At 40.4% G+C, this 16,242-nt stretch overlaps 1 protein-coding gene across 2 annotated transcripts in view; it reads right to left on the bottom strand.

Moving 5' to 3' along the window:
- Positions 1-15,661, bottom strand: part of BAIAP2 (BAR/IMD domain containing adaptor protein 2) — a 178,682-nt gene extending 163,021 nt beyond the window's left edge. For both annotated transcript variants that reach the window (XM_070934710.1, XM_070934709.1), the window contains exon 1: positions 15,581-15,661. In XM_070934710.1, coding sequence (XP_070790811.1) covers positions 15,581-15,658 — 78 coding nt within the window. In that variant the 5' untranslated portion in view covers positions 15,659-15,661. The remainder of the gene's footprint in view (positions 1-15,580) is intronic.
- Positions 15,662-16,242: the final 581 nt, after the last annotated feature.

Raw genomic sequence — 16,242 nt, 5'->3', positions numbered from 1 at the left:
GCTAGTCAGCGATGTCTTATCTCTTGATAAAGCTCTCCCCTGAGACAGCGATGCTTTGCATACCTGGATCATTAACCCTTAATTAAGAATTAAGCCTGCAGTGATTCCTGTGGTATATTCAAAGCCAGGTAGAAAATGGATATTATAACAAGATACAGGTAGTCCTCGACTTACGGCCGGTTGCTTAGCTACTTATCTGAAAAAGGGGATTTAGGAACCCAAATCTGATTTTGACAATCATGCCGCTCCCACAGTCACATGACTGTTCTTTGGCCATTTGGCAACACGGCCACTTTTACAGCCATTCGCAGCATCCCTTAGTCTCATGGCAGTGGTTTATAACTGTTTTGCCAAAAAAAAAAAAACCCACAACCTGGCAGTGACTTCCTTTCCTGGGTTTTGGCAAAACTGCGCCCGTAACGAACCATTGGTCCTTAACCTGAGGACTACCTGTCCAAGATAGCTGTTCTCTAAGATCACAGCTTGTGTTACTGTCAGATGTAAGCAGTGGTGGGATTCAGCCGGTTCGCACCACTTCGGGAGAACCGGTTGTTAACTTTCTGAGCAGTTTGGCAAACTGGTTGTTGGAAGAAATCATTAGGGCAGAGAACCAGTTGTTAAATTACTTGAATCCCACCACTGGATGTAAGCCCTGCATCACAACGTTGGTAAGTCAATGCAAGTAACCCTAGCTAGGTTTACATGCTATAATTGTGGTTTGTGTGCCTTCAACTTAGCACGTAGTGTGAGCTAAGCTTCAATGAAACAAGGTCAGAAGGTGAAAATATAGATCAACAAACCACGCTATAGCTAATCATGACTTTGTGCAACTCTAGAATCCAGACACATTAAAAAAAGAAGTCAGTAGGAAGTATACTGTTAAACAGAATCTCACAGAAGGCTACTTCCTAACTGAACCCAAGGAACACCAACCAAACCATACCTCTACATTCAATTATCTTCTGCTAGTAATTATATTTGCATTATGCTCCCAAACCGTTTCAGCCAGTCATGCAGTAAAGAGCTGAAAGAATTACATCTGTAAAGAGGCTCAATGGAGCTTCAGGGACCAAGATCACCCTCTATCAACCTGCGTATCTCCTTCTAGCTGTCAAGACAGGACAGCCATCCACCATTTTAATTAGGCTTCCTCTGAAGGAGAATTTCTTGTCTCCCCTACGGATTTAAAGATAATAAAGCAATCAGCTCTTCCGTTTGGAATGACATTTTACTCGTTAATCTGCAGCAAGCCCATGATCAGAAATTCTAGCTGTGCACAGCCAAGACAAATAAAGTAATATTAAGGAGGAAGGGGAAAAAACGTTTCCCCAAATTTGAAAGCATGGTTTTCAGGGGATGATTTGCTAATATTCCAGCCTTCTTTGGCATCTAATAACTTTTTTTCTATGCTAAAAGAAAATCTTGCTGTGAATTCGTTTCCTTTCCTGCTCTAATTTCATACAGGCAGAACTCAACTTAACTGGTTAATGTCTGCACCTCTTCACAGCAGAGGCTTCTGTTGTGCTGCAGATGCAGATTTTCAGACATCACTAGCAGAGGTGATAAGACTTCTATCAGTGCCACAGAGAGAGTTTTCAGGATGAGTCACCGCAGAGGAGAAGTGGGGTGGTGTTGGCGGAAGGTGCCAAGCTTTCTCCAACCTCCCCCTGTAATTATTCCACATGTGTAGGCAAGCGATTGTAGAGGCAGCAGTGGTGAGGGGGAGGCTGATAGTTCTTTCCACTCTCATTAAGTGTAATCATTCCAAGGATGAGTGCTAATAATCGCAGATTCTTGGAATCGAAGCCCTTCTTCTAAGCAAAAATGGGAAAGTGAACATCAGAAAATTGGAGACCCAGGTCACTTAATACATTAAAATGAAATGAAGGTCATTGTGTAAGTGTACTCAATCCCTCTCTCTCTCTCTCTCTCTCTCTCTCTCACACACACACACACACACACACACACACACTTTTCAGAAAGCAGCCTAAGAAATAACTGGTAGATCCCAAGGCCAAATAAATCCACAAAGTACAACATAGAAAGAAGAACTAGAACCAACCTTTGTTATAGCTGGGATACACTTAAAACTACAAGGAAAACTCTTGTGTATTGGAGAGTAGACAACGAAGTTCTACTGACCTTGCCAAGTACCCTATTAGTTCTATTTCTTTGTTTCTAAAGTTTTAAAGTAAAATCCAGGTACTAAGGACCAACTCAGAAGAGATGGCCTCTGAGTGTCTGACATTTTTATTTCCCAGAAGATCTCAAAGGTGCTTTTTCAAAAGGCAACTGGACTGTTTTTTCTTTAAGGAAGACATTAAAAAAACAGTCCAGTTGCCTTTTGGAAAAGGATCTTTGAGACAGCTATGACCTAGATGACTGAGAATAGTGCTGCACTTTGAAGGGGTTCCAGGCACACGTATGGAAAAGGAAGGAAAGGACAGGCCTTACTGCCTATACTTGGCAAGGAGAGAAACTAGGGAGTGGCAATCAGAGGGGAGGAAACAGTAGATGACTTGTTAGAGGAGAAGATATATCAGGAGACCAGAGCTAAAGTTCACAAAGTAGGACAAAAAGTGTTAGGCAGACCAACATAGTGACCAAGTGGGAGAAAAGAGAAAATGGAAAACAGAGGTACCCCCCACCCCATAGCAACCACTTTCTAAAAGCAGCTAAAAATTCCAAAGCTCCCATTCCCAACAAGAAGAAACCTGATGTAACAGTACCTTTTTATTCTATAAATATGCAGATTTGCCATATGTTTGTGTAACTTTGTCTGGACTACAAAACTAAGTACTATAGTGTTGACCTTACTTAGTATTAAATGGAAGATCACCAGGAAACATCCTGAAAGAAGGCAATGACCTACAATTTCCAGACTATTAGCAGTAAATAGCTTGACCTAAAGGAAACTTTGATGCCACACTGTAAATGAATGGGTGGATTACAACAAGCAGAAGGATGTAAACAGATTTGAGGGAGGGGCAATGGTATAATGATGGGTAGACTTTACAAGATCTATCCCATTAATTACTATGATTTTATACTGCCCAAATTATGCGTATATTATTTTCAATAAAGATATACACACAATTTGGACAACCCAAAATCATAATAATTAATGGTAAGACTCAGAAGACGAAAAAGAATCTATATTGGTAATATACTCAACTACTATGGCAAAAAAGTAATCCATTTATGTTAATTCTCCAAGATTTTAACAAGAAATTGCAAGAATGGGAGATGTATCCAGATTGCAGTGAGGAATCTTCCTTTATCCATTATATTCAGTATAGATGGCTAAAATAATGTTGGAAGAGTCCAACTTCCCATGTCCATTTTTCCAGCTAAACGATGGTGAAAAAACAACCAGTATCTTGGTCATTATTATACAACTTTTCCAGTTTTGCTTTCATTAGTGTGAATTTGGAAAATACAGACATCCAAGTGAGACAATTCTTAAAAGCACCTGTGATCAAACATGGTATTTTTTTTAATTTGGAAAGAACTAAACAGCAAAAGCAACATGAACTGCTTCAGCATTTTTAGAAAATTTATCTACTGTCACACAAGCTTAAGAGAACTTTCCCCATCTGATATGGTACACATTCTAATCCTCATTTCTTCTAAAACAATGTTTTCCAAAGTGTGGTCTGATGAACCCCCGGGGGCTCATGAAATCTCAATTATTTGCCAGCCTATGCTGAAAAATATAATATTAAAGTCCAATCAAACAATTGTAAGAAGTGGTAGTGGCAGTGTATGTGTCAATTTTAATTTTTAATATGGTAAATATCAATCAATATAGACCATATAAACACAAGCTCTTTTGGAGTTCACTATAATTTTTAAAAGTGTGAAAGGGTCCCGAGAGAGAAAAGTTTAAGAAATGCTGTCTTAGATGTCAGACTTAGGGTTTCCATTATATTTAGTTTAATTTAGTTTCCATTAGATTATTTTAAGCCCTTTCTTAAACTTCCTAGCTGAAGCTGTTCTTGCTTTGCCTCATATGATGTCAGCTGAGCAGGAAGATGCTAAGCAAACGAATGCCAGTCATAACCAAATAGTTGAGGGGGGAGAAAGCTTTTCAGCTCAAGATCAAAATATTGCTTCTTTCCTTGTCATTAGAAGTGACACAGTGTATTCATGTTCTCTGTTCTTATAAGCAGACACTAAGGCACACTCGCCCCCAGACAGAAATAAAATATGGTTTTAGAACAGAAGTCGCCATTGTTGCTTACTCTTCAAGCAGCTTAAGCAAATGCCCAGATGACATATCTCAACACATCCAGAAAACAGTCTTCTGAATTTAAAACATACTGAAGGGATTCCCAGGTTGTCAGTAGATTAAAAATGCAACTTTTAAAATCCCATGATAAATGCATATTGTAGAATAGTCTTAAAAAAAAACCAAGAAGGAATATGCAAGCTAACACTCTTCGCACATAAAGGTCAGAATCTGTTCTTTTATCCTTCCATGGTACAGGTCAGATATAGAATAGTGGATTAACATTACCGGAAGGCAGATCCTACACGGGCATTAAAGAAGACATGCTAATAATAAGAGCAGTTCAGATGGAAAAGTGTGGGGCTCCCCTGCAACAGACATGTTCAGGCAGAGGTACAGCCATCTGCCTGGGCTGCTTGAATTTGGTGTACCAAGCCGGGGGTGGGGAGTGGGGGGGAGTGTTGGACGCCTCTTGTGTCTCTATCAATATCATCTCATTTACAGCAAGATTGAAACAAAAAGACCAATAAAAACAGTTAAGAATGCATACAATTCTCCATCCTCTTTGCAATCAGATTCACTCTGAAGTCTAATAAAACAGCAGAAAACATATTATAGAAGAGAAAGCTACAACAAAACACTGCTCTCTCTCTCTCTCTCTAATGTACAGGTAATCCTCAATTTACAACCATCCGTTTAGTGACCATTCAAAGTTACGATGGCACTTTAAAAAGTGACTTATGACTGTTTTTCACACTTTGATCATTGCAGCATCCCCATGGTCATGTGATCAAAATGTGGCCTTTTGGCAACTGGTTCATATTTATTATAGTTCCAGTGTCCCGGGGTCATGCAATAACCTTTTGCAACCTTCTGACAAGCAAAGTCCAGATTTACTTAACAATATGTTATTAACTTAATAACTGCAGTGATTTACATAAGAACTGTGGCAAGAAAGGTTGTAAAATGGGCAAAACGCACTTAACAAATGTCTTGCTTAGCAACAGAAATGTTGAGCTCAATTGTGGTCATAAATCAAGGAGTGCCTGCACTTTTATGTATCCAGGTTTAGAAGTGTTTCTGTGAATCCTACTGAGAGAAGAAACTAACCAGAGCATTCCAGTGATATTCTAGAACTATGTCTGCACCTAAGCACCTCCATTTGGGGAACCCAAAAAGAATCCAAAATAATCCAAAATTTGAATTTCAGTTTCAAGGCATTTAAAGATTCCAGTTCCAATCTGAAGCATGAAGAAGCGAAATGGTACTGATGGTCCCAAGAAGGATAAAAAGATAATTGAAAGCCAAGATTTCGTAAACTTCTTTTCAGTTAAGAAGCTGCTGCATGAGATGGTGCCAGAAATGTTCTTCTCTGTACAATCATTGCTGAGCAGCATCAAGTCAATCAAGACATGTTTTTCCCTTTAATTTCAATATTAAGAAGGAAAATATCAGGTTGTCATGGAATCAAGTTCTCACTTCCTTTCTCAGAAGAAAGGACATTGCACAGGTTTTTCAGACTTTTTCATAGCTAAATGAATAATACATCAGATTAAACTAAAACAAAGTGGGAAGATTGCTTAGATTTTCATTCCTTTAACTTCTCAGCATGGCTTCCAAGAAAGCAGAGGCTTAAGCAAGCATTGGCTTCACACCTATTTAAAATAACATGGTTGGTTTAGAGCACGGGTGGGGAACTATGGACCCTTTATGACTTGTGGATTTCAGCTCCCAGAATTCTGGGACTTGAAGTCCACAAGTCAGAAAAGGGCCCTGGTTCCCCACCTCTGGTTTAGAGTAATGAACAATCTGGATGAAACTACTACTGTCCCCTGTGATATACAATTAAATTAGAAGAGGTCCAAGACCTTTTTTTAAAAAAAAAAATCTTAACTATCAATATTTATAAGGAATGAAAAGCATTGGTAGAATCTATAATTTGTTTTGGCCTTATAATGTTTTTGTAATAATCTGTTTCTGTACTTGGCTTATACAAATAAATGGAAACAAAGGAAGAGTCAATTTGAGACAACTGTAGCAAAAAATGAAACATTTCAGTACCGCCCCATTGATGGCTGAACTCCAATCACCATTTTAAAATAATAATTAAATGGGGCGCGTTAACTATCCTTTTAAATAAATTGCAGGCACGTAGTAAAGTTTCTATACTGTAGTTTGCGGCATCGTAGCGGCTGTCATTTTCAAATTGTAATTTTAATAATTTAATAGTTTTATGAAATGTCAATAATTACAATAATTACTTCTGATTTGGTGTTAAAAATAATTGACAATTGCCAGTTCTGATCCTCTCCTCTGAAGCTTTTGGCTTAATCATGGATGTTTCTTTCCCAGCTATAATTCAGCCTGTATAACAGACACACTTTCTTTTCTCTCCTCAAGCTGGTCCCCCACCCACCTCAGATGTGTTAAGATTACATTTCACAACATTTTCAGCTGGCATGACCAAAGGCACATCTGAATATCATCAGGCTGTCTTAAATTGTCCTTTATTGATTTTCCCCCCCTCTTAGCTGTTCCCAGAAAATAGATTGAGTTACAGTATGTGCTGAGCAAAGACTCACATAGAATTCCTGCAGAAACGGTACTTTCTTATATGCAACTAATGATATGTATGCTAGTGGTGTAACAAGAAACTCTTTATCGCTATTTAATCATTCACAGGAAGCTGAAAAGGAAAGTCAGGTCAGGGAGGGCAAAAGAGATTGTATTATATATTTTCTGAATTCATATATTGCTTTAAGGTATGGTTTAACTATAGTTAATAAAATCAAGTGGGTTCTGGAATAATAATTATAATAATAAATAATAATATAAATAATAATAATAATTGCAATAAGCAAACTCCAAAAGAGCCCTTATTTTGCTTTAATCCTCTGTCCAAATCCAGTATGTAAGTATGCAGCAATGGTCACTTTGCTATTTTCTGGCATGATAAGGTTGAATTCTTATTTTGCTAAATCTTCCAGTGGCAGCAAATTTAATTTGGCAGAAAAAATCTTACGCACTGAAAAAGCTGTAGATAGCCTGACAGCACAACAGAGTTTCAATGACGCTTATAATCCAGGTAAGCGGAAATACCTGAAGCAACCTTATTAAGCAGCTGCTTTGTGTACCAAGTAAGCCCAGTAGAGACCTGTGTGTCCTATACGTGGAGATCCCATTTGCTTTCCCTCCTTCTTTCAAAATAGGGGAGCCTTAAGCTCTACTTCCACCACAGCTTCATCTCTTTGAAGAGAATGAAGCAAACTATTCATAGAAACGTGCATCTACCCATACAGCAAAGAGCAAGCAAACTCACAATAACACTGTGCCTGAACTCCCAGAGAAAGTTACATTTCCTGAAACCGTGCCATTAGTGGAGCTCTTTGAGAGACAACAACTTCAGCAGCAGCAGCAGCCATGGCCAGCTTCAGAAGCCATGGCCAGCATGCTTGATTTCGGAGAATGGGCAAATGCTATTTCCTTCTTCAGGCTCATCTCCCTTCCGGTTTGTACAGCTCAGGCACTCCTAATCCTCAGCCACCCTGCTCATCCTCAGCACACATTACCAGTGCAATTCTGGCTGCTACTAAGAAAAACATAACACAACGTAACTTCCAAGCCCGTTTCAAACACTTTTATAAATTGGGATAAAATATGATTTAATAAGTAAGAGCACTGCTAAGATCAAATTTTTAAAACAGGCTTGCGGGAGGTTTTAAAAAATTAGAGCTTTTCAGAATCAGACTGGTTCTCCCATAAAACTACCGTAAGCCGTTATTCATATAACATGTTAAACCATTGTAGTTGGTTAACGTGAAGACATGTGACTGCCTTAACTCCATCTTGTCTAGATCCTTAACCGTGGTCAATAGCTTTTCTTTGGTTACATGGCAAAGAAGCTGCCATTTCTATTGGGCAGTGATCAAAAATGGGGGGGGGAGCAGGAGGGGGACATTCCTGAATATCTTAACTAGAAAAGTCACCAATTCTTACTAAGGAACTATGAGGGAGGGAGGGAGGGAGGGAGGGAGGGAGAGAGATAAGAAGATAATGCCGTTTACCAACTGGAGTGATTTAAATATATCAGGCAAACATATGATATGATCTGTTAGTTATTGGCTTAATATGATGTATGAATTCATCCCAAGAAACAATGATTACAAGCCACAAGGCTGAGTTCATACACCATCCTAAAACAAGTAGGCTGCAGTATCTTCACTTTTAAAATGTGACCTTGACCTGCCACATAAAAGTCTACTGCAATGCTAGAGGCTTACAGAAGTTGTAGATATCTGCACTAAACATAATGTGACTTGTTTGGATTAGTAGGATGTATAAACCAGCCTTTATGATGTACAAATCCTGGTTTGCAGTTTAGCATTGTATTAGTCACATCTCTTCAACTTTTAACTGTGGTTCAAACAAATCTGTAAAAATCAAACTTCCTGCCATGGAAAAGCAGATTTACCATGAGATTTCTTAAGTTGGTTCAATGCTCTAAGACAACCTTGCCTGACTTAGTGCCTTCCAACTACAGTACAGTATATTGGATCGCAATTCACATAAATTCACAAAGATATGTTTGGTTTCTTTGTTGATGGAAATTATAGGAGTTACAGTTAAACACCATACAGCCCAGCAATCTATTGAGAGGCCTACTGGCAGTGTAAATATTTCTGCTGGAAAGTCAATAGTTGAGACCTCACTTCAACCTTCCCTCTGCCTCTCTCTTGGCCTTTCTTTTGCAACGTAAGCTAAAGAATTTTGATTTATTTTTACTGGTCTGTCATAAGAATTGCAGATAAAATGTACAAAGAACACTCTGAATATAAGTATAAGATGTACCTTAGTTTTTGGGGAGGAAAATAAGAAAAAACTGATTGGTAGGTGGATTGGTCTCCCAGAATACCCCCAATCAGCTGTTCCCAGAGGTGAATTTTAGCAACAGGTTCATTGGTTGTGAGCTCTGTGCCTTGCTTTTTTTTGCTTTTTTTTTTCCTGCCTCTGAAAGCCTCCGAAACAGAGCTTCAGAAAAAAAGCCTCTGAAGCTCTGTTTCTGAGGCTTTTTTTCTGAAGCTCTGTTTGGGGGCTTTTTTTCTGAAGCTTCATTTCTGATGCTTTTTTCAGCCTCTGAAACCTTCGGCACTACATTTGGAGTATAAGATGCACCCAGATTTTCACCCTCTTTTTTTGGGGAAAAGGGTGCATCTTATACTCTGAAAAATACGGTATGTATTCTTAAAACAAGCCAATAAGGATACTACTATGAGGCTGATCCTTAGAATGTCAAAAGAAAGAAGGCAATTTCATTCACAAGGTTACTTAAGACTCATCTGAGGCATATATACAACTTTCTTCTTTTGTACTGCTACAATCACACCTCTGAGGATCAAACCCAACATTACTGTGGAAGATGCTACTGGAAAGTGAGCAAGCTGACCACAGCTGTGCAGGAGATTAAGTGTGGTATGAAATAACACAGCAAGTAAACAAGATGTGAGCAGCTTGACTGTTTCTCTGTTAAACTCTACCAGTCAATGTTAAACCTTAGTTTAGTTAAACCTTAGTTCAGTTTGGCTGTTGGCTGAATCAATGAGCGGGTCCAGAGATATTTCACAAGAAGAGTACTCCACTCCTCTACTCACAATAGAATCCCTTATGCCACCAGGCTTGAAATTTTGGGCTTGGATAATCTAGAACTGCGCCACCTGCGGTCTGATCTAAGCACAGTACACAAAATTGTCTGCTACAACGTCTTATCTGTCAACTTCTTCAACTTGAACCTCAATAATACACGGGCAAATAATCGATACAAACTCAAGGTAAACCACTCCAAACTCGATTTGGAAAATACAACTTCAGCAACAGAGTGGTCAACGCCTGGAATGCTCTACCCGACTCCGTTGTTACATCCTCAAACCCTCACAGCTTCAACCTTAAACTGTCTACTGTGGACCTCACCCCATTCCTAAGAGATCCGTAAAGGGGACGTGCATAAGCGCACCAGTGTGCCTACTGTCCCTGTCCTACTCTCCCCATTTATTTGTATTCATTTCCCTTGTTCATGTCCATGTTCATATTCATACCTGCTATCTTGTACATGTTTGACAAACAAACAAACAAACAAATAAATAAATAGGCATGGAGTAGATATAAACAGTGTATATGCCAGGAAGAAAGTTTAAGACCTGCAATGGGCATTTCCAATTATTTTTTCCTACAGTTAAAAAAGGGATATTTATAACACTAAGAAATATAAGACAATTAGTGAAGGAGAGAAGCAACCTAGAACTAAGGAGAGATTTCCTGACAGTTAGAAGAATTAATCAATGGAATGACTTGCTTCCAGAAGTTGTAGGTACTCCAACACTGGAGATTTTTAAGAAGAGATTGGACAACCATTTGTCTGGTTGTAGGGTTTCCTGCCTGAGAAAGGGGTTGGACCAGAAGATCTCCAAGTTCCCTTCCACCTCTGTTATTTTGTTATGTTTCAGTGCAGCAACCTATTATTACACAGTTTTGATTTAGAGATAAATTTAATAATCTGCACCTAACATAGAAGACAGCGATACCCTTTATCTTGCTTGCCAAACGTATTCCATTGCAGCATGGGAACAGTTTCATATAGCTTCATGGCTGTTTCTTAATGCTTAAGCAAATGGAGACCTATACCATGCAGCACATAGAATTATTTCTACTTGGTATAACTCCCAACTGACTGCCTAGGCTGCATGGCCAGTGGTGAGGGATGCAGCACTGTACATCTCTGCAGAATCCTAGGGTCCACTGCAGTGGCTGCATACTCAGCAAACCCTTGCAAGGAGAAACAGTGAGTCATTGCTAAGCTGTAATACATGGTTTACAAATCACCCTGATAGAGTACATACATTGTACTCTGCCTTGAGCTGACTTCTGCCATTTTGGTTTAAGACATTAGAGCTTGTTGGATAAACCAGTTGTAGACAAGTACTGCCTTAGTGTAGAAAAGGGTAACATGTCATTGTCCCAAACAACACTATAGTCTTCTACTAATTTTGAGGGGGAGTGTAATCCCTACAACAGACTTTGGCCAATAAAGAAAAAAAAATCACAAACTGCTGTAAAGTCAGAAGGAATGGCCTTCAGGAACAGGAAGAAGAGCTGCTACCAAGCCAACAGTCACATAAAAGATGACAGAGTCCAGGGTAGTAATGGAACCTAAGCAAATATTTCAGACAAGACCTTCTCAAAAATAAAAAAAGAGAGAAGAGAAGGGAAGCTCATTCAGCCTCGAAAGATTCTGTTATTGTAGCTTTGTAATAGAAATAGAAGTATAGGAGATGACCAGACTGAGCCCGAGGGAGAGGTCAAAGATGTCATCAGTCATGAGTCTCTTCACACCCACAAAGAGATCTAATTCCAGCCTTCTACTCTTACCTACCGCCAACTTACTTGGGTCGTTAGTAGTTCAGATTCTTGCAGAGAGTTGAAGCTTGCAATAAATCTTTATGCCAGGGGTGAAATCTACTTACCTTCCTTACCAGTTCAGAAGTGGATGCACCGCACACATCACATACACGCACAGACCCTCTACGCATGCACAAAACCTTCTGCACATGCATAGAGGGTAAAAAACACATTACTTCCTGGTTAAAAACAGGAAGTAACGACACTTGGGTGGGTGGGCAGAGCCTTGCACCGCCATTGCTACCGGTTCTTCAAACCACCTGCCACAATCGCTACCGGATCGGACCCGATCCGGTCCGAACAGGAGCATTTCATCCCTGCTTTATACCCATTTGAACAGCCTGGATCTCCTGATTTCCCTGGCGCTTGACAAGCAGTGACCTAATCTAATCTACCCTGAAGGCTTGGCAACCCAAATCTGGGCAGGAAATGGTAAATTCTGATTCTTCCTCCATGCACAAACCATTCATATCCATTTGGCATTATTGCTAGAGCCACTGCATTTAAACTCATCAAAGGTATTAAAGGTAGTCAATGGCAACCAAAAGATTGCCTAATATTGGTTTAGCATGGTATGTAAATCCAGCCCTTGGACCAGGGAAGCTTCTCCAAGTACTGTACCAACACAATTGTAATCAGATCTATATTTATCTTTCAATAAGTTTCAAATGACAATTAACATCCCTTATTACAAATAATAACTATTTAGGACTATGGCATTAAAAACCATAGGCAGCACCCTGTTGCTGACTTAGGGTGCTCTCCAAAACTCAACAAGGCCAACTTTGATTGTCCTTAGATAGAGGACCACTTGGAAATCCCAGATTTACAGATAAGAAACATTCCACGAGAAGGCAGAGCTACCAAGAAAACTGCATAGATCTTAAGCGTTAATTCAAAAGCATTTCTATCTTCTATAAAAACCAAAACAATATATGCCCCTCTATGACTGGACTCTATCAAAACATGAATATATGGGTGTTAATCATGATAAAATTAAGTCCTCTTGAAAATTAACTTTGCACAATGGGTTTCAAGAGCTCTTAATCCACTATTTTAAAAAGCATTTCCCTCCTTGTTGCAGGGAGCAGATATTATTCAACATTAAAAATTATTGCGTTGGGGGGCTGCTTTCAAAGTTATTTGGATCCAAAAATTACAGTACATAAACTTGTTCATTAAAAAACCAAGAAAGGAAGGGAGCAGAGTAGGTCTTGCTGAAAGACAGAACCTGAAATGGCCAAGGATGACTTTATATCAAAATAGGCAAAAAAGCTACGACAAAGAACAAAAAGAAAGAATGCTTTTCAATATCACACAGGGTTAAACGGTGGGAGTCTAATACTTTAGACGCCTCGTTCTTCTCCTAGATAACTTAATGTTACACTAATTTAAATGAAGGAACAGAGGCTGACCCCAGACAACACAGTAACTAGATCTAGTTTAATGCATGACAGCCTGCATTACATTCCTAAGTTAAATAAGATTTGATTAAGTGTGGTTCGCAGGGGTCTACTGAAGTAGAACATATTAATTTAAAAGAATGTTTTCAGTAAGATGTCTGAGAGATAAAAATTTCAAAGCGTCATTAATACGAAAAAAAGAAGAAGATATAACACAGAACAAATTACTGGCCTAATGATATTTCTTGTTGAAGTACAGTATCTGTAACTGGAAAACAGGGCCAAACAGTGTTTTCAAATGCACACACTCTAACATTTGACAAAAACACAGAAGTTACTCCAATGTTCCCATGCACATTAGGGACAAGGGGGTCAGGGCAAACAACCATATGCCAACTCCAATATACTTGGTTCCATGCCCAAGATAGAAAGTATACTTGTTCTTTCAAGTATGACATTGTGTTGGAAGACTTCCATCAACAGCTCTCTTTCTCTCTCACCCTCTTCCCCCCCTCCGCCCCCGACAGCACCATCTGTGCTCTCAGGCTATGATTTCTGCATGTGACATATGTGCAGGTGGTAAATAGTACAGACCTATTTACATGTAGCACTGGATTAGGCATCAGCTAAATTATTGCACTTCATGCAAATAAGCCATGAAGAACCACCTGAATTAGCAGTTCCTTGCTTACTAAGGGATAAATGCTTTTGAATGACATGCTAGCCAACTAGCTATTAACTCAATAAGTGTAATAATGGTTGTTTTTGTGTAATTGGCATCTTATGCCCTCCTAGAATTATGTTCCAATATGAATCTACCTTCCTTTTTAAAATAACCTATTTCTTACCAATTACCAATTGGTCATACCAATTAAAATACAACCAATGAACCCAATAATGTAAAAATTAAAATGACACCACTGAAAGGAAAAAAAGATGTCTATTCATGCAACTAACATGCCATGCTGGGAGCAGTGATTTCACCTAGCAGAGAAACAGTTTAGAAGGGGAGCATTTTCTATTCCACAGAAACCTCAGAACAGCTTCTACGGAAACCACAAATACCTACAAACATGTAGAGAGATCTCAGCTTTTTAGAGGAATCCAACTCTGTAACGTTACCAGTGCCCTGGGACTTTTACAATTCTGAATGCAGAAGTCCTTTTTAAGATCATTGCATTCCATTAGAAACCACATCAAAAGCAAAGAAAGGATGGAATTTTTTTTTTAACCACAGAATCATGTACCAGGAAGTATGTGTTGACATGGAGGGAAGGGTTGTTTCTGTCCTTTAGCATTTTTTTCCCCCAGAATGAATTTTCCAACCAGAACAATAAAGAATCCAATGTAGAACATTGGTTTTCATTTTAATACAAAAAGAAATACGTTATTTAAAAAAAAAATATACTCCCACATACAAATCACCTGTACTCTTACATAAGCTATCTTTTCCCACCCCTTTTTAAGGACAAAATCTATTTCTCCCCTATTTGGATATTACAAAGGAGAGGGCAGAGGAGAGGCAAAAAAGGCACAGAGAAGGAAGACAACCAATCTTAATTTTAAATAAAGGGATGGTGTTTCCTCCCCAGGAATACCTGATAGAGAGCAAGTAAAGCTTCAGACCAATGCAGTGGATAATTAGCCAGGTAGAAGGAAGAAGCTAAACGCTGTTCTTTGCCTATAAAAACTGGAATTCTTTTGAAGCAAACCTACAAGTACACCATACTAAAAACGAGCTCTAAAAGAGGAGATTAGAGTTGCTGCTTTCTCGCTTGTTTGGCAAATTAGCCTGTTCTTTATGGTTCGCTCCCCCCTTTTCCCAGGGAAACTCATACACACCCGCGAATCGCTCACACACACACACACAAACGCACACATTCTCTTCTCGCCCCAGGAAATATGGTTTTCAATCAAGTCTCCACAGACCTCGCAAGAAAGAAAGGAAAAAAGGGGGGGAAAAGCCGCGAAGGAGTTTAGGTGGAACTGGGTTATATATTCTTTTTGGCAATTACGAAACGATCAATGTCGAGGCACGAGAGAAAGCAAGACAGCCAAGCGCTGGGCGGCAGAATACAAGGAAGATACAGTAGATTTATTCGGTTAGGTTTAAAAAAAAACAAAAAAAAAAAACCACAAAAACAGAATTTGCTTCAAGGTGAAAAAGACACCCGCCGATAAACAGGTCTGAAGAGCGGGGGGAGGGAGGGAGGGGGGCGTCCCGGGTGAGAAGTGCGAGCTAGGAAAGGTACACAAAACCCTGCAACAGGTGATCGCCACTCCGCAAAGCACACAAAGGAAAACGAGCAGGCATCGCTGCCAGACGCGGCCGAGCGGCGGTGGAAGAAGAGTGCACCAAAGTCCCGCCACGGCCAAAAGGACTCCGGCGCAGCCCGGGACGCGACGGGAAGTTGCTCCAAACGCCACGGGCGCGGCACAGCCCGATGCCCGAGCCCGACCCCTGTTCCCTCTTCCCGAAGACGATCGCCTCTCTAACCTTGTAGACATTCTCGGTGACCCTGTGCACCTCTTCCGAGCGCGACATGACGGTGCTGGGGGCTCCAGGAAACACCATAGACTGGTCAGGACGCAGGGCTCCACGGAAAGCGCGGGAGAGCGACGGCCGCCACCACAGCTAAGATCCGTGGACGTTGCAGGCGAAGCGACTGGGAGAGGCGCGACGCTTTATATCGCCTCTCAGGGCCGGGCGCATCCTGCCCCCCCCTCCGCCCCCCAGCAGACGCCTCCGCCTCCACCCGCCCCCAGCTCCGCCTGCTCCGCGTTGCTCTGCCTTGGCGGTTGCCTCAAGGAGCGCCGCCTGGGAAAAGCAGGCAGGCAGGCAGGAGGCGAAGCGGAGTCAGAGAGGAGGCTGGAGCGAGGGAGGGAGGGAGGCGGGCGGGCGGACGGACGGGAGTCAGGCAATACCCACACGCGCGCACCGCGGCGCGCCGCCCACCTTCACCCGCCGCCCACAGCTCAGTCAGACCTCAGGCGCTCCGGTAGCTTTCTTGCGCACCGCCTCACGCCAAGAAGTCGAAAGGAAAGGAAAGGAAAGGAAAGAAAAGAAAAGAAAAGAAAAGAAAAGAAAAGAAAAGAAAAGAAAAGAAAAGAAATAATGAAATGAAATGAAAAAAAAGAAAAGAAAAGAAAAGAAAAGAA

Source organism: Pituophis catenifer, unplaced genomic scaffold (genome assembly GCF_029215685.1).
Source record: "Pituophis catenifer annectens isolate HBS135680 unplaced genomic scaffold, rPitCat1.0.hap2 SCAF_2, whole genome shotgun sequence".
In the NCBI taxonomy this organism is placed as follows: domain Eukaryota; kingdom Metazoa; phylum Chordata; class Lepidosauria; order Squamata; family Colubridae; genus Pituophis; species Pituophis catenifer.
This window is presented reverse-complemented; position numbering and strand designations above follow the sequence as displayed.